We start from the raw sequence: 22,844 nt of genomic DNA, 5'->3' as shown, positions 1-22,844 counted from the left end.
AAAAGTTTTTCCATCCCTTTGCTTTCAATCTGCACGTGTCTTTAGGACTGAAATGAGTCTCTTGTCTTTAGTTCAGTTTGTCATCCTATGTCTTTTGATTAGAGCACTTAGCCTATTTCCATTCAAAGTAATTATTGATAGATATGTATTTTCTCTGATCCTTTCTTGTCTTTCTTTTGTAGTTGGCTCATTTTCTTTAGTGATATATTTGGAATTCTTTCTCTTTATTCTTTGCATGTTTATCAGTGGTTTTTGATATATGGTTGCCATTAGTTTGTATATAACCTTTTCTGCATGTCACAGTCTATATTAAGTTGATGGTCACTTAAGTTTGAACCCATTCTTTTCTCCTCTCCTCCCCACGTTTTAGTCATATGTTGTCATATTTTGCATCTTTTTATTTTGTGACTTACTTGACTGATTTTTTTTTTTTTTTACAGAAATAGTTCTTTTTACAGCTTTTGTGTTTCCTACCTTCGTATTGTCAGTTTTGGTCTTTGCTTTCCACTCACAGAGTCCCCTTTAGTATTTCTTGCAGGGCTGGTTTAGTGGTCATGAACTCTTTTAGTTTTTGTTTGTCGGGGAAACTGTTTATCTCTCCTTCGATTTTGAATGATACCCTTGCTGGACAGAGTTTTCTTGGCTTCAGATTTTTCTCATGCAGCACTTTGAATATATCATGAACTCCGGCCTGCCAAGTTTCTGTTGAAAAATCTCCTTCTGGCCTCATGGGTTTTCCCTTGTAACTGACTGATGCTTTTTCTCTTGCTATTTAAAACATTTTTTTCTTTATCACTATATTTTGCCATTTTAATTTTGATATATCTTGGTGTGGATCTGCTTTTGTTGATTTTGTTGGGGAATCTCTGTGCTCCCTGGATCTGGATGTCTGTTTCCTTCTCCCCAAATTAGGGAAGTTTTCAGCTATTATTTCTTCAAATAAATTTTCTCCCCACTTTTTTCTCTCTTTTCTTCTACTGGGACCCCTACAATATGAGTGTTATTATGTTTGATGGAGTCACTGAGTTCTCTAAGTCTATTCTTGTTTTGCATAATTCTTTTTTTCTTTTTTCAGTGTGATTGCTTTCCATTACTCTGTCTTCCAGGTCATTGATTCATTCCTCTGCTTCTTCCAGTCTGCTATTCATTCCCTCAAGCATGTCTCTGATTTTATTTATTCAGCCCTCTATCTATGCTATGTAATTCTTTATCATGTGTTAATGGTCTCACTGATGCCTTCCACTCTCTCTTCAAGACCAGCAAGTATCTTTATGATCACTACTTTAAATTTTCTATCAAGCATGTTATTTATATATTTTTTACTTAGATCTGCCTGTAACCTTGTCCTGTTCTTTCACTTGGGACAAATTCTTCTGTCTTCTCATTTTGTCTAAGTCTCTGTGCCTGCTTCTCTGTGTCAGAACAGTCAGCTATGTCTCCTGTTCTTGAAGCTAATGGCCTTATGAAGAAGAGGTCCTTAGTGCCCTACAATGTAAGCTCCCTTATTCCCCAGGGCTTGTCACTTCAGGGAGTATCTTCAATGTGTGCTGTATGTGCTCTGCTATTGTGTCCTGGCCACTTTATCCTGCAGCTCAATTGTCTGTCTCTCTGCCTATTGTGGAAAGTGTTTGGTCCTTGGCTCGAATGTGACAAGTTTTAACTAGGTGTGCTCTGGTCTGCTTGTGAGATGATACCCATTGCCACCTCTACCAGAACTGAAGCCCTGCAAAACTCTTGGGACAGGAGACTCAACGTGGGCAGGGGTTTGGGCCAGCCAGTTTTCTCGGAAAGGGCACCTGCTGGGCTGGGACCAAGCAAGCATGATTGGGAAGGGTGATTCTGCTGGAGCATGGCGGTGGGGGCGGGGCTTCATGTAAGCAAATTAGGTAGTGATTGCGCTGTCCTGGTTGCTGCACATGGGACTGTGTTAATGCTGAGGGGAAGGAGGAGGAAACGACATCTGCCAGTTCCTTTGTTCACGGAGGGGGGTTTCTGTATGAATGTTGCCTTTCCGGGGCACACTCAGAGAAGAGCAAATAACCTCCTCACTGTGTGCCCCAAGTGCTTTTCATATCACTGTTTCCATGCTGTATGTCCATAGGCTGCCTGTTTGCTTTCCCTCTAAGAGCAGCACAATGTCCTCTAAGCTTTCTAGAGCCAAGTCTGCTGACCTTTAAAGCTCCAGGCTTTAAGCCCCAGTGATTGCAAGAACTCATGAAATTTGGCTCCTCTCACTTTCCAAGCCAATTGCCATGGGGATTCATCTTCCCCGTGTGCTACCCACTGTGCTAGTCTGTCTCTTACCCTTCTCTTCGACCACATCTCCCTCCCTACCACAGAATTCATGATTTGTTTTTTTCCCAAATGGTGTGTCCACACTTCCTACCATCTTTAATTTGGGGTCTTCTGGACTCTTCTCTACTTTTAGTTGTGGAGTTTATTCTGCCAGTCTTCAGGTTGATTTCTAGGGTACTTAAGATGATTTGATAGTCACCTACTTGTATGTGTTGGACAAGGCAAGCCTAGGGTCCTCCTACTCCACCCCCATCTTCCTCCCTAAATCCCACCTGTCTTCTTTTGGTGGGGGGGGATTCCCACTCATCTAATTATTATTATTATTATTATTGCTGCTAAAAGCTTTATCGTTTACATTTGGCCCATAGCTTGGGAGAGGGCTGCAGGGTAGTTAAAAAGCTGCCTAGTGGCTGCAGAAAGAGGCTCAGGCACAAGCCCTCGCACCAGGGGGATGCCAGAGGGGCCCCTCAAAAAGGCTGCTGGGCTCCAGAAGCTCTTACTTATGCTTGGGGGTGAGGCTTTTTAAGAGATACTCGTTCAGCCCAGCCTGGGGGTCAGCCAGCCTATGGAGGTTTGTCAGGTGGTCACCCATCTTCTTGATGACTTTTATCGCTTCATCGAGGAAATGATTCTCTGGCAAGTCACAGAGATGGGGGTCTGCATGGGCAGAACCCAGGGCATGCAGACCCAAAAGGGGCTGGTTCAGGCTCTTCTCCAGAACCAGGGCAGCTTCCATGGAATCCAGGGTTTTACCCCCACTCATCTGGATATGACTTCTGCATTTTCTAGAAGAGGGCATGGCTGCCACACTGGTTTTGCATCTTCAAGAGACACTCAGTGCCCTCCCACTTCTCCTCAGCCAATTCTTGAAAGAAGTGGCTTATGCCTTTAGAGCCACATCCTCATGGCCAAAATAGAAGCCCAGAGAAGGGTATGTGTAAGAGGCCCACAGATGTCTGTTGACCAGGCAGTTGACAGCGGCCTCCACCTCTGTGGAATAATTCTGACGAATCTGGGTGCTCGTGGTTGATTGGTAATAAGGAGTTAAGCTCAAAATAGGGTATCGGCTGGTCCTGGAGGCAGAGGGTGGCCAAGAAGATGGCTCCAAAGGTTGCAACTGGAAAAAAGTTTGGAGAGTGGTCGGAGGCTGATAGAAGGGGCGCCCCTGAAGTCTGTTCCATCCAAACACTGTTGAAGCAAGAGAAAGATTGGCAGGACCGCTGGTGCGCTGCCCTACCCATCTCTCAAATGCTGAAAGACTGTGCCAAAAGAACAAACCCAGGAAAAGTCTTTCTGTTAATGATATAAGATGACACGATTAGCTCACGTTTCTTTGCCTGTTTGAAAATTGAATAGTTTAATTGAAGGGACAAATACTCTCCGAGTGTGGAAGTTCTTCACCCTGATAGGCACATAGGTCATATAAGGAGAATTACTGCATGAAAGAGTATTTTTGATAGAATATAAATGGTAGTTTGGATTATTTAATAATACAAGGGCCACTGAGATTCTGGAAGGTGTAGAATAGGGTAATTTATTTTTTTTATGTTTATTTATTTAGTTTTGAGAGAGAGCAAGCGCCCACAAGTCGGGGAGGGGCAGGGAGAGAGACACAGAATGTGAAGCAGGCTCCCGGCTCAGCACTATCAAGTGCAGAGCCCGAAGCGGGACTCAAACTCATGAAGCATGAGATCATGACCTGAGCCGAAGACAGACGCTTAACCAACTGAGCTATCCAGGCACCCCAGGATACAGTAATTTATGGGAAAAAAGTCTTTCCAGTGAACGGACAGCACGTGAGCACAGAATAGGTAGTTACATATAATTAGAGAAGGGCAAAGCAGATCTTCACTGATTATCTACAATGTGTCAGACATACAGATACAGAGACAAGGCCTGGGGGAAGCCTAGTTTTTAATTTAATAATGCATTCATCTGTTTTATTTCATATATTTGTCCTCTCTCCCCCATTAATTTCACTGACTTAACCATGTTTAGAGGACATTATCATAAAGAGAAAGTTAACCTAATAAAGTTTTATGCCTGCTTGACTATGACGAACTGGTTGATGCTAGCTTTGCTTCTATGTTCTGGAAAATGCTGGTGTGCTTCCACCTGCTGGTCCTTAGTGAACATTGCAGAACAAAGTAATCCGTTACCCTATTTGACTTCTCAAATCTCAGTTGTAAGTAGGGACACCCAATTTATGACAGGCTTCTGCGCACATGTGAATTTACAGATTTATTTTTTTAAATGTGTGTAGGGGAGAACGAACTTCATGAACATAATCAAAATTGAGAAGAGGTGATAGAAGATGACAAAACTCCAAAATGTCATACCTGCTACCTGAGTGGAACTCACTAGAATATAAATGAACAAGTATATGTATACTGAATACAAATGCAAAAGCAGACAGCCGCTCATGAATAGATCTCGGTCAGACAGTCGCCATCAAAGACTTGCTGAGTGCATGAAACATTTAGAAACTGTTCAGAAAACAGGCTGGAGTTGCGATCTGCACTTAATCTCAAGCCTTGCTGCAAAATTTTGAATGACTAGCCTTTCAGACATATGAACGGACAACCAAGCCATTTTAGAAATAGAAGGCTGCCTTCCCTGGCCAGGCAACCAGAAGATTGAAGCAAATCACTCCCTCTCTCTTTTGAAATAGAGAATTAGCTGATGCAAAGAACATCCTGGACTGCATTTCCTCCTGTAAGTAGATTATGTTACTTTCCAAAGCTGATTTTAAACAAAACAGTAAAAATTCAGATATATTGTAAAGTGTATCTAGGCTTTTTGTCTCAATATGTCTAGAAGCTCTCTGTATAAGAGGTAGAAAATGGGTACGTGAAGGTGTCATCACGAATGTATGTTTCTGGCCCCCTTTATTCTGAACTCCTGAATGATTCAAACAATCAGATGAGCAATTAGAAGACTTATGTTTAAAAATCACAGTTAAGAATGAGTTGCAAAACAGAGACTGGATACACGGTATCCAAAAGGGAGAGAAATGTTCATAGACGGCAAGGATTTTTAGAAGGCAAGGAATGATGTTATTAAAAATACAGAAAACCCCAGTACATACTGGCAATGATGAGATGCCTGTTTGCTCTCCAGCTGAAAGGCAACCGTTAGAAAGTCCAATAACATCCCAGTGTTGGTGAAGGTGTGGGCAAATGATTACTCTAATATCCACAGGAATACAAACCGGAGGATAATTTTGTAATGCTAAAACTGTAACCTATCCATACTCTTTGATCTATTATCTTTCTAAGCATTTCTAAGTGAACAAACACTTGAAAAAAGATAACCATTTGTATATTGTTTGAAGTAGAAAAAAAAAACCCAAATATACCCGAATTTCCATCTATAGTTAAATTACAATACATCAAAACTACGGGGATATATGCTTTGGCTGAAAGAATGAGATACACTTACATACATTGCCATGAAAATATCTGAGGGACATATTGTTCGGTGAAAAAATCGAGTTGCAGAACCATGTAGAATCACGCAGGATATTGACTCTTTTCCCAGTATCCCAACCTGCCCGCATGCTCATACCAAGCAGGCATTTAGAACTCTCCAGCCTCAAGACTTGGAAGGCAGCACTACAGAGACTCGGCCTTCAGGAGCGGGTGGCGTAATTGCACTGTCACTTACGTATCCCCTGACTTTCCTGGAGGCAAAGCTCAGCACCCTGCTGATGACCACTATGGCTCTCTCCTGCAGGTATGAACTGTCTTCATTCATCCACATGGCCATGTCCTGTGGAAAACACAAGAATCATCCTAGAGCGTGGTGTTTCCATTTCTACAAGTCCCCTCCTTTTAGTCTCCATCTCCACCATGTCAAGGGTCCCCGGGGAGCTCCTGATTATGTCACATCTAACCTACATTGCTCTCAAAAAGACGGACAACCGGCTAGTTGTATGCTACAAGCTATCTAGCACACTTCATCTATTGTAGCAACTATACCTGGGTAGCATGTTACTAATATATTTGTTTTCTATTTACTATGATATTTTTTATTTAAATTCCAGTTAGTTAACATATAGTGTAGCATTGGTTTCAGGAGTGGAATTTAGTAATTCACCACTTACATGTACCACCCCGTGCTCATCCCAGTAAGTGTCTTCCTTAATGCCCATCACCCATTTAGCCCATCCCCCCCACCCACCTCCCCTCCAGCATGGGTTGTATGTTACTTAATTCTATCCAACGAGTCTTTACTAATGTGCCATCTAACGGTCGCTTTGTCAGTCATCATAAAGAGCTTAACATGAGGCTGTGATGGGATTATCCGCTGCTTCTCCTCTTTTTCTTTCAAAGTACTATCCTCTCTCTTTAATCACAGGATCTGACTTTCTATTTTAAAAGAGACTTGAAATGTCATCTGATCCTGAAATGTCATTTTACTCCAGAATTTCCTCTGCAGATTCAACACTCAGTTATTTTCTGGCTCATGGGTGCAGAAAATATTCCTGGAGGCAGCTCGGTTAGAAGGTTCTTGCTAATTTTGATTCAACTCCATCTTGCTGTAACTTCTGTTTGTTCTAAATCTCCAGATGCAGGGACATATTTACAAGCTTGGGAAGGGAAGAAGACTGCCTATGCCTCACATGCCAGCTACCATCAACAGATTTCTTAAGGCACTCTGCTGGAGTCCATGGAATTTATGCTAAATGTCCTCCTTTCACTGGCTCCTATTGTATAAAACTGGTCTGAAGTCCATTTCCCAGGGCAGAAGAGTCTAAATCCCTGGAGATCAGTCTCTGCCTTTTCTACGTGTGGGCTTTCAGCTTTCTGAGGATCAAGAGAGTTTCTAGACATGGAAGGTCTAAGAGCAACATGGTTAAGTACCAGGTTACCAAGTTCGAGTAGCTCCCCCATTCCTGAGCATTGTACATACTACTCCTCCTCTCTCTGCTTCCATTTCCTTATCTGCATAATGGGGGCGGAAGGGATGATGGTACCTTCCTCATAGGTTTATTGTAAGGATTGAATGAAATAACCCATATATGAAGTACTCAGCTTAGTGCCTGATGTAGAACAAATGCTCAATAAACAATGGTTTATTGGTTGAAAGAGCATGCATGGGAAATAGTTGTAAGAATGGAATAATCACAGCTACTTTGAAGGGCTGTGAGGTGAAATTTTTAAAGTACACAGGAAATATTTGGCTTAAACTAGGCACAAAGGAACTCAGTAGATTTTATTTTTCCTCACATTCCTTCTTGTCTTCATAGATACCAATTCTGCTTCTTGACTTGAACGTATTTTATAGTTTGCACAGACTCATAATGCTCCTGGTAGAATAAGTCACTCTGGTTCCCCAGTATTTTCAGACAGGTTCCCCTGATGCCGTCTTGCTAGAAATGCACAGCTAAAGGTCGTCAGATATCCTGAGCAGTCTCCTGTCTCTGACTGAGATGTTAAAAACAGTGAAGTCTTGATGTAAGTGGGGTTTGGCGCAGCTGTTACACCTTCCTCTGTTAGTTATCATGGTGTCCATGAGGATGGGATGCTCGTGGGATTCTCCAGTCCCAGGGCTGTGGGGGAACAAGCAATCATATAGACACTATCGAAGTATGATTTAATGTCGCACGGACCTGAAGGTGATTTAGGCCAGTCACCCTCTCCTCTCTGTTAACCCATATTGGATTCACTTTTACATTGCCACGTAACATTTGTCTTAAGTGTCTGGTGATGCCATTCTCCCCAAATTGCATTCTTAAACATGTGTCTCTGTAATCCAGATAAAGGGAAGTGATTTCATTTGGGGCATATTTTACACCTTCGGAGGGAAAAAAAATCAGCCACCAAATACTTGAAGAAGATGCAAATATGACAAAAGGGAAAAGATTAGTGAAATACAGTGAGTTCTTTTAGATTTCAGACCAGAGAACAAAGTGCTTGCTTTCCCTTTACCTTTAAGATTTGCAGTTTGTAGAGGTCTTTAGACACTAGGATGAGAAGAGTGTCTTCATACATGTTTAAAATATTTTGATACAAATTCTGAAAAACAAAAATATTGCACAAACAGTCGGCCAGATAAAATTAGATGTAATTGTACTCCACGTCTATAGTTTTGTGTCCCGGGGTCCTGAGTTATCCCCATACACTGAAGGCAAGAAAGGAATGAGGTAGCTATAGAAATGGGACCTCACTCAGTACAATGTGCCGTGAACCGCTCCCCCATCTTACAAGGCAGGTGCACTGTGTAGCTGTGCTGAGGAAATGGAGACCAGAGGTGTTGTTGACCTTACTGTAGGGCTCTTCCTCTCTCCACCTTTCTTTGCTCCTCTTTTCTTCTTTGCAGCCTTGGCCCATAAACTCTGTCCTTGCTAAAACAATTAACCTAAACTCTCTTCACTCATTTGTTCTCATAACTCCTATACGATCCATTAAATCCCAAGGATTGTGGAATTCACAAGGAGTCCAGAGGCACTGGAATAGACTGTTTATTATATCTCAAAAGAGTGAAGGAGGTAGCAAAGGGCATTTGGTGCAAGGGCATTTGTCAGGATTGCTGTGGCGCATAACATTGCCTCTTCATAACTGAAGCGGAGACTTACCTCTATGTCCTCTTTGTCATCTTCACTGTTCCCCATTTGCCTCACTTTCTCAAGACTTGGAATAGAAAATACCTTTTTAAAGGATGACTCTATTATCTTCAGTTGGGATTCAAATTGCAGTGAGGGATCTACAAAGCTAATGAGAAAAAAGGTACAATTATTCAACAGAGAAGATAACAAATGCAACCTAACTTTGGTGGCTCGTCCTTGGGTCAGAGAGAACGTGCTAGAAAATGAGACCCAGCTCCCGGCTTTATATAACATGTGGACTTTTAAATATTCTCATAAAAATGACAATGGCACTGTAAATATAAAGGAATGAATGTCTTTGTAAAAAATCATCTGTAATCAGTTATTTAGAAACCAGAATATATTTCTCCATAGACATAATAATGTAAAGAGTGGTTATATTTCCAGGCAAGCCCACAAAGCCATGCTGAGCTTTAGTTGAAATGTATTACTGCCACATTTTCTCTAAACCACCATACAACGTTCCTCACATTTAATATTTCTGATACTATGGGGTTGCATCCCTCCAGTTATTGGCAAAAGAAACCTGCCCATCAGCAGTTAGAAAGATCAATTATGACATAATTGTTATTCCTTTGATATACGTGATGTGGATAACAGTCCTTCCTGATTTTTTGGGAGGTGAAAATGTTTTCTTATTTTTTGAAAAGATGGTGATATTGATGGTAAGGCAGGAAATTTTGTGCTGGACTCGGAATACCTTTTCTCTACTGGACAGGAAAATTGAAATGTCTAATACCCACTGTTTGAAATGGAAGCTCTTAGAATATATTAGATCATTTTCAAATCTTGGGAAGATTAATTTGACTTCTTTATGGTTTATGGATGATCAGACTCTGAACAGACTCCCAACAAACAAAAGCTCAGGACCAGATGGCTTCACAGGTATATTCTACCAAACATTTAAAGAAGAGTTAATAACGATTCTTCTCAAACTTAACAACAAAAAAAAAAAAAAATAGAAGAGGAAGGCAAACTTCCAAATTCATTCTATGAGGCCAGCATTATCCTGATACAAAACCAGATAAAGACACCACACACACAAAAAAAGAGAACTACAGGCCAATATCTCTGGTGAACATAGATCCAAAATCCTCGACAAAATACTAGCAAATGGAATCCAACAATACATTAAAAATATCATTTATCACAATCAAGTAGGATTTTTTCCCTAAATGCAAAGTGCTGTTCAATATCTGCAAAGCAATTAACATGATACATCACGTCAATCAGAGACAGGATAAAAACTATATTGATTGTTTTAATAGATGCAGAAAAAGCATCTGACAAAGTATAACATCAATTCATGATTAAAACCCTCAACAAAGTACATCTAGAGGGAACATATCTCCACATAATAAAGGCCATGTATTAAAAACCCGCAGCTAACATCTTTAATGGCAGAAAAACTGAGAGGTTTTCCTTTAAGTTCAGGAAGAAGTCCATTCTCACCACTTTTATTCAACACAGTACTGGGAGTAAGTCCTACCCACAGCAACCAGACAACAGAAAGAAATAAAAGGCATCCAAAATGATGAGGAAGAAGTGAACTTTTCACTACTTGCAGATGACATGATACCATATAGAGAAAACCTAAAAACTCTACCAAAAAACTGCTACAACTGATCCATGCATTCAGTGAAATCAGAGGATACAAAATAAATACCCAGAAATCTTTGCATTTCTACACACCTATAATGAAGCAGCAGAAAGAGAAATTAACAATCCCACTTACAATTGCACCAAAAATAATAAGATACCTAGGAATAAACCTAACCAAAGAGGTGAAAGACCTGTACTCTGAAAACTATAGAACACTGATGAAAGAAATTGAAGACGACACAAAGAAATGGAAAGACATTCCATGTTCATGGATTGGAAGAACAAGTGTTGGTAAAATGTCTACACTACCCAAAGGAATCTACAGATTTAATGCAATCCCTATCAAAATACCACCAGCATTTTTCACAGAACTAGAACAAAGAATCTTAAAATTTGTACGGAGGCACAAAAGACCCCAAATGGCCAAAGCAATCTTGAAAGAGAAAAACAAAGCTGGAGGGATCACAATGTTGGGCTTCAACTTATATTACAAGGCAGTAGTAATCAAAATATTACGGTACTGGCACAAAAATAGAGATATAGATCAATAGGACAGAATAGAAACCCCAGAAATAAACACACAATTACATGGTCAATTAATCTTCAAGAAAGCAGGAAAGAATATCAAGTGGGAAAAAGGCAGTCTCTCCTAAAATGGTATTGGAAAAACTGGCTACATGCAAAAGAATGAAACTACTCGCTTTCATACACAATACACAATAATAAAGTCAAGGTGGATTAAGTATATAAGTGTGAGACCTGAAACCATAAAAATCCTGCAAGAGAACACAGGCACTAATTTCTGACTTTGGCCATAACACATTTGTAGATAGGTCTCTTGAGGCAAGGAAACAAAAGCAAAAATAGACTATTGGGACTACATCAAAATAAAAAGCTTCTGCACAGAAAAGGAAACAACAAACAAAACTAAAAGACAACCTACTGATTGAGAGAATATATTTGCAAATGACATGTTCAATATAGGTTTAGTATCCAAGATATATAAAGAATTCATGAAATTCAACACCCAAAAAACAAATAATCCAATTTAAAAATGGGCAGAAGACATGAATAGACATTTCTCCCCAGAGGCCATCCAGCCAACAGACACATGAAAAGATGCTCCTCATCACTCATCATCAGGGAAATTCAAATCAAAACCACAATGAAATATCACTTCCCACCTGTCAGAATGGCTAGAGTCAACAATACAAGAAACAACAGGTTTGGGCAAAGATGTGGAGAAAAAGGAACCCTCTTGCGTTGTTGGTGGGAATGTAAAATGGTACAGCCATTGTGGAAGAAAATATGGAGGTCTTTCAGAACATGAACAATAGAACTACCCTACAATCCAGTAATTGTGCTACTGGGTATTTACCCAAAGAATATGAAAACACTAATTTAAAAGGATATATGCACCCCTATGTTTGTAGCAGCACTGTTTACAATAGCCAAATTATGGGAGCAGCCTAAATGTCCATCCATAGATGAATGGATAGAGAAGCGTGCGCGCGCACACACACACACACACACACACTAGAATATTATTCAGTCATGAAAAGAATGAAATCTTATCATTTGCAACAACATAAATTGATCTAGAGAATATAATGCTGAGCAAAATAAGCTGGTCAGAGAAAGACAAATGTCATATGATTTCGCTCATATGTGGATTTAGGAAAAAAACCACAAATGTACAAAGGGGAAAAAAAAAGAGGCAAATGAATAAACAGACTCTTAACTGGAGTCTGGTAGCAGATGGTTACCAGAAGGGAGGGAGGTCAGGGGAATGGATGAAATAGGTGAAGGAGATTAACATTATACTTATCTTGCTGAGCACTGACTAATAATATATGGAACTGGTGAATCACTTACTATATTGTATGCCTGAAACTAATAAACACTGAATGTTAACTACACTGGAATTAAAATAATAAAAAATTAACCAATTTCATTTATGAGCATAAAATTAAAGTTTTTAGAATAAGAGTTTTTTCAAAACGATAAAATAATTTTGAAATGCTACCAATTATGGTTTATCATTGGAAGGTAAGGGTGGTCCAATGTCTTAAAAACTATTGATTAGCACATGCCTATTAATAGATTAAATTAAAAAAATCATGCTTTAGTCAATCTTGGAAAAGGAATAAATATCAACATCATATTCTAAGGAAAAAGATCTGTAAAATAATTTCTCGAAAGGTTTTATTTAAACCAAGATCCACCATTTTGCTAATTGAGAAGTAGTGTAAGAGTTTTTATTAAAAACAGGAACAACATAAGCGTTCAATTTCCAATTTAAAATATTATGTCAGAGTTTGCTGTATTTCGAATAAGACATGGTCTAATAAAAATAGTTCAGCGAGCTCAATCAAACACAGGATAAATATACCCCCCTAAAAATCCCATATGCATCCCAGTATATCAGAAATTGCTGTTCAAACAAAATGGGGGGTAAACCCTGAAATATAGTATAACTAAGAAGCTAGTCTAGTAATGTGCAGAATCTATGTCAAAAATACCTCAAACTTTAAAAAAAAGTTTAATGTTAATTTATTTTTGAGAGAGAGACAGAGACAGAGTGTAAGCGGGGGGGGGGAAGGGGGAAGAGAGAGGGGGAGACACAGAATCTGAAGGAGGCCCCAGGCTCTGAGCTGTCAGCACAGAGCTCAACCTGGGGCTTGAACCCACAAACCATGAAATCTGACCTGAGCCGAAGTCGTATGCTTAACTGACTGAGCCACCGAGGCACCCCAAAGATACAATCAACTTTTAAGAAAGAACATAAAACAGAACTTGAATAATTAGAAATATATATTTATAAAGAGGAAGATCATTTATAAATGTCACTTAATCTCAAATCGTTTTACAAACTCTGAAAATGCAATTAAAATTTCAGGACATTTTCACCAGAAGTTGACAAAATATGTTTACCTTTCACTTAGAAAATAAAAATTTATCTTAGGTTACCATGCTGGAAATGGTCAATAAAATAAGGAAAATCCAGCTTGATCGGATAATAAAATCTATTACAAAACAGCCCTAAATCAAAACACTTTAGTGGTGGGACTACAACAAAATTCTAAACAATGGAAGAGAATGTATATTCTAGAGAACACCCTAACATGGGAATAGAAAATATCTAGATAAATACTCCATTGCCCTTACCAGGCCAAATGTGGGACTAATTTATTGTGATAGTATTTCATGTTGGGTCAGAACGCGCTTTTAGAACACTTTTTTTAATTAAAAATTTTATTGAGATATTTGTAGATTCACATACTGTTGTAAGAAATAATACAGAGAGGGGCGCCTGGGTGGCTCAGTCGGTTGGGCATCCAACTTAGCTCAGGTCATGATCTCACAGTTTGTGAGTTTGAGCCCTGCGTCGGGCTCTGTGCTGGCAGCTCAGAGCCTGGAGCCTGCTTCAGATTCTGTGTCCATCTCTCTGCCCCTCCCTTGCTCATGCTCTGCCCCAGTCTGTCTCTCTCTCAAATATGAAAAATAAAAAAATAAATAAATGAAGGAAATAATACAGAGAAACATCTAACACACTCACCTCAGTTTTCCCAAACGGTAACATTCTCCAAAGACTATAGTATATCACCATCAGAATACTGATATTGATTCAATCCACCAATCTTGTTCAGATTTCCCCAGTTTTATTTGTGCTCGTGTGCATATGTGTGTGTGTATTTAGTTCTATACAATTTTATCACACATGGAGCCTCATATATCACCACTGCCATCAAGATGCTCAAGAACAGCTTAGAACCCTTAAACCCATAGCTATTCCATTACACAGATGAATTAAAAAAAAAAAAACAGTTAAATAAGCCTTTGGAAATGAGGCATTTTATTTTTTTTTATTATTTATTTATTTATTTATTTATGAAATCACATATCAAGTTTATTGTAGGGAAAAAGGAAAATATAAAAATCAGATATATTTACCCACTTAGCCCATAGACTTATTGGTAGTATAGTCATATATAAATTCCAAGATTTTTTCATGATGCTAATAAACACATTGAATGTGTGTTTTCTGTCTCTTAGTCTTTTTTTTCCTAATATATGAAATTTATTGTCAAATTGGTTTCCATACAACACCCAGTGCTCATCCCAACAGGTCCCCTCCTCAATACCCATCACCCACCCTTCCCTCCCTCCCACCCCCCATCAACCCTCAGTTTGTTCTCAGTTTTTAAGAGTCTCTTATGCTTTGGCTCTCTCCCACTCTAACCTCTTTTTTTTTTCCTTCTGGAAATGAGGCATTTTAAATAAGTGTTATCTGTATTGGGGTCAGCCAACATTGTCTGTAACTGCCCAGATAAGAAGTATGTTAGGCTTTGCTGGCCAAATTGTCTATGTCTACTTAGTTCTGTCATTGTGATGTAAAAGGAGTCATAGACAATACGTGAATATATAAACGTAGCTGTGTTCAACAAAACTTCCTTTATGGACACTGAAATTTGAATTTCATATAGCATTTACATGTTATGAGATAGTCTTCCTCTTTTAAACCCCCTCCAACTATTTAAAAACATAAAAGACATTCTTTTCTCTCAGAATGTACAAAACCAGGAGGCTGCAGAAAACAGCAGGATTTAGTTCATAGACCATAGTTTGTTGACTTCCGGTCTGTATTATGGAATTGGAAAGATATTTTGAAGTAGTTCATACATAAAAATATCTATTATAGACTGGAGGGTAACAAAAATCGAATCACAGAAAACTAGGAGAAAGTGAACATAATATTAAAGTGCAATGGAGAATTAATTTTATACGAGATATCACATAAAACATGAACAAAAATACAGCTATGACTATAAAATCAATTCTAACAAGATAAAAAAGAATAAAAAATTTTAAAACCATAAAAATACCATGAGAAGCTTACTAAATATATACTACCACTAAAACCCTAATGAAGTGACAAAGATAATGAGAAAATTCTCACATGAGAAAATTTATAAATATATAAACATACAGAAAATATTGAGTCTTGCTTTTTTGAAAGGAATACAAATTAAAATAATAATGAGGTATAATTTTGAGCCTATTAAATCAGTAAAGTATAAAAATGTATTTATATATCTGTATCTTCTTGTGGCTAGGCTTTGAAGAGCCATTATTAGTGAGGTTTTTCTGGACAGCAGACTGACTCCTTATGAAAAGCTCTAAGAAACTTTTCATCCCATCTGTGTTAGTTTGGGTCCAGGGGAAGCAGACACCAAAACAGGATTAGAGATGCCTGAGATTTCTAAGAGAGAGAAGGAAGGAAGGAAGGAAGGAAGGAAGGAAGAGAGGGAAGGAGGAAGGAAGGAAGGAAGGAAGGAAGGAAGGAAGGAAGGAAAGAAGGAAGGAAGGTAGGTAGGTTTGGGTAGAAAGTAGCTGAGACTACAGCAAGTTCCAAAAAGGCTTCAGCAAGGTGGATGGGTTTCCTCAATTCAAAGACACTCATCAGAATTGACTGGCCCACCATGTTGCCTGGACAAATGTGCTGATGAATCCACATAGACAGCAGCTGGGATTGTCAACTAATTAGGGTCCCCAGCCAAAGGGCGTTTTTGTAGTTACCTATCATCTAAATCAGTAACCTCACCCTCAGAAGGCTATTTTAAAAAAAAACAGAGAAGATACGATCTTTTATATACAAAGATGATTATCATAATATTGGTAAAATAAAATGTAATTTTAGAAAATTTCAAAATTTGGGAATATTCTAGTGCCATTAAAATGAAAATATGATCAGGCAGAAAAAATAAACTGAAGACATAGTGCCAAAAGGAAAAATATTACAGAAAATTGAATTGTACAATCTGCTTATTAAAATTTTTTTTTAATTTTATTTTTTTTAATTTACATCCAAATTAGTTAGCATATAGTGCAACAATGATTTCAGGAGTAAATTCCTTAATGCCCCTTATCCATTTAGCCCATCCCCCTCCCACAAGCCCTCCAGCAACCCTCTGTTTGTTCTCCATATTTAAGTATCTTATGTTTTGCTCCCCTCACTGTTTTTATATTATTTTTGCTTCCCTTTCCTTATGTTCATCTGTTTTGTATCTTAAAGTCCTCATATGAGTGAAGTCATATGATTTTTGTCTTTCTCTAACTAATTTCATTTAGCATAATACCCTCCAGTTCCATTCACATAGTTGCAAATGGCAAGATTTCATTCTTTTTGATTGCTGAGTAATACTCCATTGTGTATATATATATGTATATATATATATATATGCCACATCTTCTTTATCCATTCATCTATTGATTGACATTTGGGCTCTTGCCATACTTTGGCTATTGTTGATAGTGCTGCTATAAACATGGGGGTGCATGTGTCCCTTCGAAGCAGCATACCTGTATCCCTTGGATAAATACTTAGTGCAATTGCTGGGTTGTAGGGTAGTTCTATTTTTAATTTTTTTTAACTTTTTTTTTTAATGTTTATTTACTTTTGACAGAGAGAGAGACAGAGAATGAGCAGGGGAGGGGCAGAGAGAGACGGAGACACAGAATCCAAAGCAGGCTCCAGGTTCTGAACTGTCAGCACAGAGCCCAACGCGGGGCTCGAACTCACAAACCGTGAGATCATGACCTGAGCCGAAGTCGGTTGCTCAACCGACTGAGCCACCCAGGTGCCCCTACTGTTTTTTGAGGAACCTCCATACTGTTTTCCAGAGTGGCTGCACCAGCTTGCATTCCCACCAGCAGTGCCAAAGAGATCTTCTTTCTCTGCAGCCTCGCCAACAGCTGTTGTTGCCTGAGTTGTTAATGTTAGCCATTCTGACAGGTTCGTGAGGTGGTACCTCGTTATGATTTTGATTTGTATTTCCCTGATGATGAGTGAAGTTGAGCATCTTTTCATGTGTCGGTTAGCCATCTGGATGTCTTCTTTGGAGAAATGTCTATTCATGCCTTTTGCCCATTTCTTCACTGAGTTATTTGTTTTGTGGGGGGTGTTGAGTTTGATAAGTTCTTTATCGATTTTGGATACTAACCCTTTATCTGATATATCGTTTCCAAATATCTTCTCCCATTCTGTCAGTTACCTTTTAGTTTTTCTGATTGTTTCCTTCACTGTGCAGAAGCTTTTTATTTTGATGAGGTCCTAATAGTTAATTTTTGCTTTTGTTTCCCTTGTCTCCAGAGACGTGTTGATAAGAAGTTGTTGTGGCCAAGATCAAAGAGGTTTTTGCCTGCTTTCTCCTTGAGGATTTTGATGGCTTCCTGTCTTACATTTAGGCCTTTCATCCATTTTGAGTGTATTTTTGTGTAGGGTGTAAGAAAGTGGTCCAGTTTCATTTCTCTGCATGTCACTGTCCAGTTTTCCCAGCACCACTTGCTAAAGAGACTGTCTTTATTCCTTTGGATATTCTTTCCTGCTTTGTCAAAGATTAGTTGGCCACACATTTGTGGGTCCATTTCTGGGTTCTCTATTGTGTTCCATTGATCTGAGTGTCTGCGTTTGTGACAGTACCATACTGTCTTGATGATTACAACTTTGTAGTTTAGCTTGAAGTCCGGGATTGTGATGCCTCCTGCCTTGGTTTTCTTTTTCAAGATTGCTTTGGCCACTCGGGGTCTTTTCTGGTTCCCTACAAATTTTAGGATTATTTGTTCTAGCGCTGTGAAGAATGCTGGTGTTATTTTGATAGGGATTGCATTGAATATGTAGATTGCTTTGGGTAGTATCGACATTTTAACAATATTTGTTCTTCCTATCCAGGAGCATGGAATCTTTTTCCATTTTTTTTTTGTTTTTGTTTGTGTGTGTGTGTGTCTTCTTTAATTTCTTTCATAAGCTTTCTATAGTTTTCAGTGTATAGATTTTTCACCTCTTTGGTTAGATTTATTCCTAGGTATTTTACGGTTTTTGGTGCAATTATAAATGGGATCGATTCCTTCATTTCTTTTTTTGTCACTTCATTGTTGGTGTATAAGAATGCAATCGATTTCTGTGCATTGATTTTATATCCTGCAACTTTGCTGAACTCATGAATCAGTTCTAGAAGTTTTTTGGTGGAATCTTTTGGGTTTTCCATATAGAGTATCATGTCATTTGCCAAAAGTGAAAGTTTGACCTCCTTCTGGCCGATTTGGATGCCTTTTATTTCTTTGTGTTGTCTGATTGCAGAGGCTAAGACTTCCAATACTCTGTTGAATAACAGTGGCGAGAGTGGACATCCCTGTCTTGTTCCTGACCTTAGGGGGAAAGCTTTCAGTTTTTCCCCATTGAGGATGATATTAGCATTGGGTCTTTCATATATGGCTTTTATGATCTCGAGGTATGATCCTTCTATCCCTACTTTCTGGAGGGTTTTTATCAATAAAGGATGCTGTATTTTCCCAAATGTTTTCTCTGCATCTGTTGAGAGGGTTCTTGTCCTTTCTTTTATTGATGTGATGAATCACATTGATTGTTTTGTAGATATTGAATCAGCCCTGCATCCCAGGTATAAATCCCACTTGGTCATGGTGAATAACTTTTTTAATGTATTGTTGGATCTGGTTAGCTAATATCTTGTTGAGGATTTTTGCATCCATGTTCATCAGAGAAATTGGTCTATTGTTCTCCTTTTAGTGGGGTCTCTGGCTGGTTTTGGGATCAAGGTAATACTAGCTTCATAGAAAGAGTTTAGAAGTTTTCTTTCCATTTCTATTTTTTGGAACATCTTCAAGAGAGTAGGTGTTAACTCTTCCCTATGTGTTTGATAGGATTCCCCTGGAAAGCCATCTGGCCCTGGACTGTTGTTTTTTTGGGAGATTTTTGATTACTAATTCGATTTCTTTACTGGTTATGGGTCTGTTCAAATTTTCCATTTCTTCCTGTTTGAGTTTTGATAGTGTATATGTGTCTAGGAATTTTTCCATTTCTTCCAGATTGCCCATTTTATTGTCATATAATTGCTCATAATGTTCTCTTATTGTTTTTATTTCTTCTGTGTTGGTTGTGATCTCTCCTCTTTCATTCTTGATTTTATTTATATGGGTCCTTTCCTTTTTCTTTTTGACCAAACTGGCTAGTGGTTTATCAATTTTGTTAATTCTTTCAAGGAACGAGCTTCTGGTTTCATTGATCTGTTCTACTGTTTTTTTTCTTCTTCTTTTTTGGTTTCGATAGCATTAATTTCTACTCTAATCTTTATTATTTCATGTCTTCTGCTGGTTTTGGGTTTTATTTGCTGTTCTTTTTTCAGCTCCTTAAGACATAAGGTTAGGTTGTGTATCTGAGGTCTTTCTTCCTTCTTTAGGAAGGCCTGGATTGCTATATACTTTCCTCTTATGACAGCCTTTCCTGCATCCCAGAGATTTTGGATTGTGGTGTTATCATTTTCATTGGCTTTATGAACTTTTTAATTTCCTCTTTAACTTCTTGGTTAGCCCATTCATTCTTTAGTAGGATGGTATTTACTCTCCGAGTATTTGTTACCTTTCCAAATTGTTTCTTGTGGTTGATTTTAAGTTTCATAGTGTTGTTGTCTGAAAATATGCATGGTATGATCTCGATCTTTTTGTACTTGTTGAGGGCTGATTTGTGTCCAAGTATGTGGTCTATTCTGGAGAATGTTCCATGTGCACTGGAAAAGAATGTATATTCTGCTGCTTTAGGATGAAATGCTCTGAATATATCTGTTAAGTCCATCTGGTCCAGTGTGTCATTCAAAGCCATTGTTTCCTTGTTAATTTTTTTATTAGATGACCTGTCCATTGCTGTGAGTGGGCTGTTGAAGTCCTCTACTATTATGGTATTACTATCAATGAGTTTCTTTATGTTTGTGATTAATTGATTTATATATTTGGGTGCTCTCACATTTGGCGCATAAATATTTACAATTGTTAGGTCTTCTTGGTGGATAGACCCCTTGATTATGATATAATGCCCTTCTGCATCTCTTGATACAGTTTTTATTTTAAAGTCTAGATTGTCTGATGTAAGTATGGCTACTCCAGCTTTCTTTTGGTGACCATTAGCATGATAGATGGTTCTCCATTCCCTTACTTTCAATCTGAAGGTGTCTTTAGATCTAAAGTGGGTCTCTTGTAAAGAGCATATAGATGGATCTTGTTTTCTTATCCATTCTGTTACCCTAGGTCTTTTGATTGGAACATTTAGTCCATTGACGTTTAGAGTGAGTACTGAAAGATATGAATTTATTGCCATTATGTTGCTTGTAGAGGCGGAGTTTCTGGTGGTGTTCTCTGGTCCTTTCTAGTCTTTGTTGCTTTTAGTATCTATTTATTTATTTATTTATTTATTTATTTATTTTTCCTTTTTTCTCCCCTCAGAGAGTCCCCCTTAAAATTTCTTGCATGCCTGGTTTAGTGGTCATAAACTCCTTTAATTTTTGTTTGTCTGGGAAACTCTTTATCTCTCCTTCTATTTTGAATGACAGCCTGCTGGGTAAAGAATTCTTGGCTGCAAATTTTTCTGCTTCAGCACACTGAATATATCCTGCCACTCCTTTCTGGCCTGCCAAGTTTCTGTGGATAGGTCTGCTGCATACCTGATCTGTCTTCCCTGGTGGGTTAAGGATTTTTTTCCCTTGCTGCTTTCATGATTCTCTCCTTGCCTGAGTATTTTCTGAATTTGACTATGATATGCCTTGTTGATGGTTGGTTTTTGTTGAATCTAATGGGAGTTCTCTGTGCTTCCTGGATTTTGATGTCTGTGTCTTTCCCCAGGTTAGGAAAGTTTTCTGCTATGATTTGCTCACATAACCCTTCTGCCCCTATTTCTCTCTCTTTCTCTTTTGGGACCTCTATTCTGATGTTCTTCCTTTTTAATGAGTCACTGATTTCTCTTAATTCTTAAATTGTGCTCCTTTGTCTTAATCTCCCTCTTTTTTTCTGCTTCATTATTCTCCATAAGTTTGTCTAAATCACTGATTCTCTGTCCTGCCTCATCCATCCTTGCCACCACGGCATCCATGTGAGATTTGAGCTCAATTATAGCATTTTTTAATTTCATCCTGACTAGATTTTACTTCTTTTATCTCTGCAGAAGGGGATTCTAATCTATTTTCAACTTCAGCTAGTATTCTTATTATCATGATTCTAAATTCTGCTTCAGACATCTTGCTTATACAAGCAAGTGTTAGTTAAGTCCCTGGCTGTCATTTCTTCCTGCTCTTTCTTTTGTGGTGAATTCCTTCATTTCATCATTTTGAAGGGAGAAAAAGGAATTTGATGGGAGAAAAGAAGTAAAAGCTAGTCAGGATGAAATTAAAAAATGCAATAACTGAGCTGAAATCTCAAATGGATGCTGCGGTGGCAAGGATGGATGAGGCAGGACAGAGAATCAGCGATATAGACAAACTTATGGAGAATAATGAAGCAGAATAAAAGAGGGAGATTAAGGCAAAGGAGCATAATTTAAGAATGAAGAGAAATCAGTGACTCATTTTCTCCCTTTTCTCCCTTCAAATTTCATCATTTTGAAGGGAGAAAAGGAATTAATGAGGTAAAAAATTAACATTAAAAATATATTAAAATTTTAAAAATATATTAAAATTAAAAAATTAAAAACAAACACACACACAAAAATCAAATAAATGATGCTAGATCCTGGGTGTGTTTTGGTGTGTGTGTTGAAAGGGGCTTGATAGATTAGAGAAAAAAGGAGAAAGAAAAAAAAAGGAAATCTTTTGAAAATTTGAAAAAATGAATACACTGAAGTAGACAAAAATGAAACGATGGAACTAAAATAGAATTTAAAAAAACTAACACAAAAGTAAAAAATACAGTAGAAAAAAATTTTAAAAAAATATTTTTAATACAAACTGAAAATAAAAATGAATTTTTTCTCTGTCTGTATTCAAGAAAAAGAAAAGAAACGAAAAAGAGAAAAAAGAAAAAAAAAGAAAGAAAATTGAATAGATGGACCAGCAAACAGACTGAAATACGACTGAAATTACTTTGTTTTCCCCTAGAAGTGAAACTATGAAGGGCTTTATAGTCCATAAACTAAGCAGGCAGAGAGACTTGTGTCCTGAAGAGGGAGGTTGGCCCTTTGGGCGGGGCTTAGTGTAATGACTCCGTTGTCCACTAGATGGCGCAGCTAGCTTACTGGGGTGGGTTGTTGTGGCGCTGCAGGTGTGTGTAAGCTCCCGTGCATGCGCGGGACGGTGAAAATGGTGTCACCCGGTTACCCGCTCTCTAATATGGGAACTCTGTTCTCCCTGATCAGCAATCGCGCACCCGTCTTCTGTCTTTGGCTTCTGCCCACTCCCTGCTGTTACACTGTTCGTGACCAAGCCCCAGGCAGCTCCTCCCCCCTGAGTTTTATCTCAGATGCGGCTGTGTCTCCCGACCCCTTACTTCTGAGGGACCG

The 22,844-nt window shown here is 38.4% G+C and overlaps 1 protein-coding gene and 1 pseudogene across 3 annotated transcripts in view; both read right to left on the bottom strand.

The window, feature by feature from the left end:
- MROH9 (maestro heat like repeat family member 9) overlaps positions 1–22,844 on the bottom strand; it is an 88,405-nt gene that overhangs the window by 48,682 nt on the left and 16,879 nt on the right. For all 3 annotated transcript variants that reach the window (XM_007088719.3, XM_042976742.1, XM_042976743.1), the window contains exons 5-7: positions 8,876–9,011; positions 8,229–8,315; positions 5,962–6,066 (exon numbers count right to left, since the gene is read on the bottom strand). In XM_007088719.3, the coding sequence (XP_007088781.1) occupies positions 5,962–6,066; positions 8,229–8,315; positions 8,876–9,011 (328 nt within the window). The remainder of the gene's footprint in view (positions 1–5,961; positions 6,067–8,228; positions 8,316–8,875; positions 9,012–22,844) is intronic.
- LOC102971030 lies at positions 2,792–5,854 on the bottom strand (annotated as a pseudogene).

The sequence above is a fragment of the Panthera tigris genome, chromosome F3 (assembly GCF_018350195.1).
Source record: "Panthera tigris isolate Pti1 chromosome F3, P.tigris_Pti1_mat1.1, whole genome shotgun sequence".
Classification (NCBI taxonomy): Eukaryota; Metazoa; Chordata; class Mammalia; order Carnivora; family Felidae; genus Panthera; species Panthera tigris.
The sequence above is the reverse complement of the archived record's forward strand: the minus strand, read 5'-3'. Positions and strand labels throughout refer to the sequence as shown.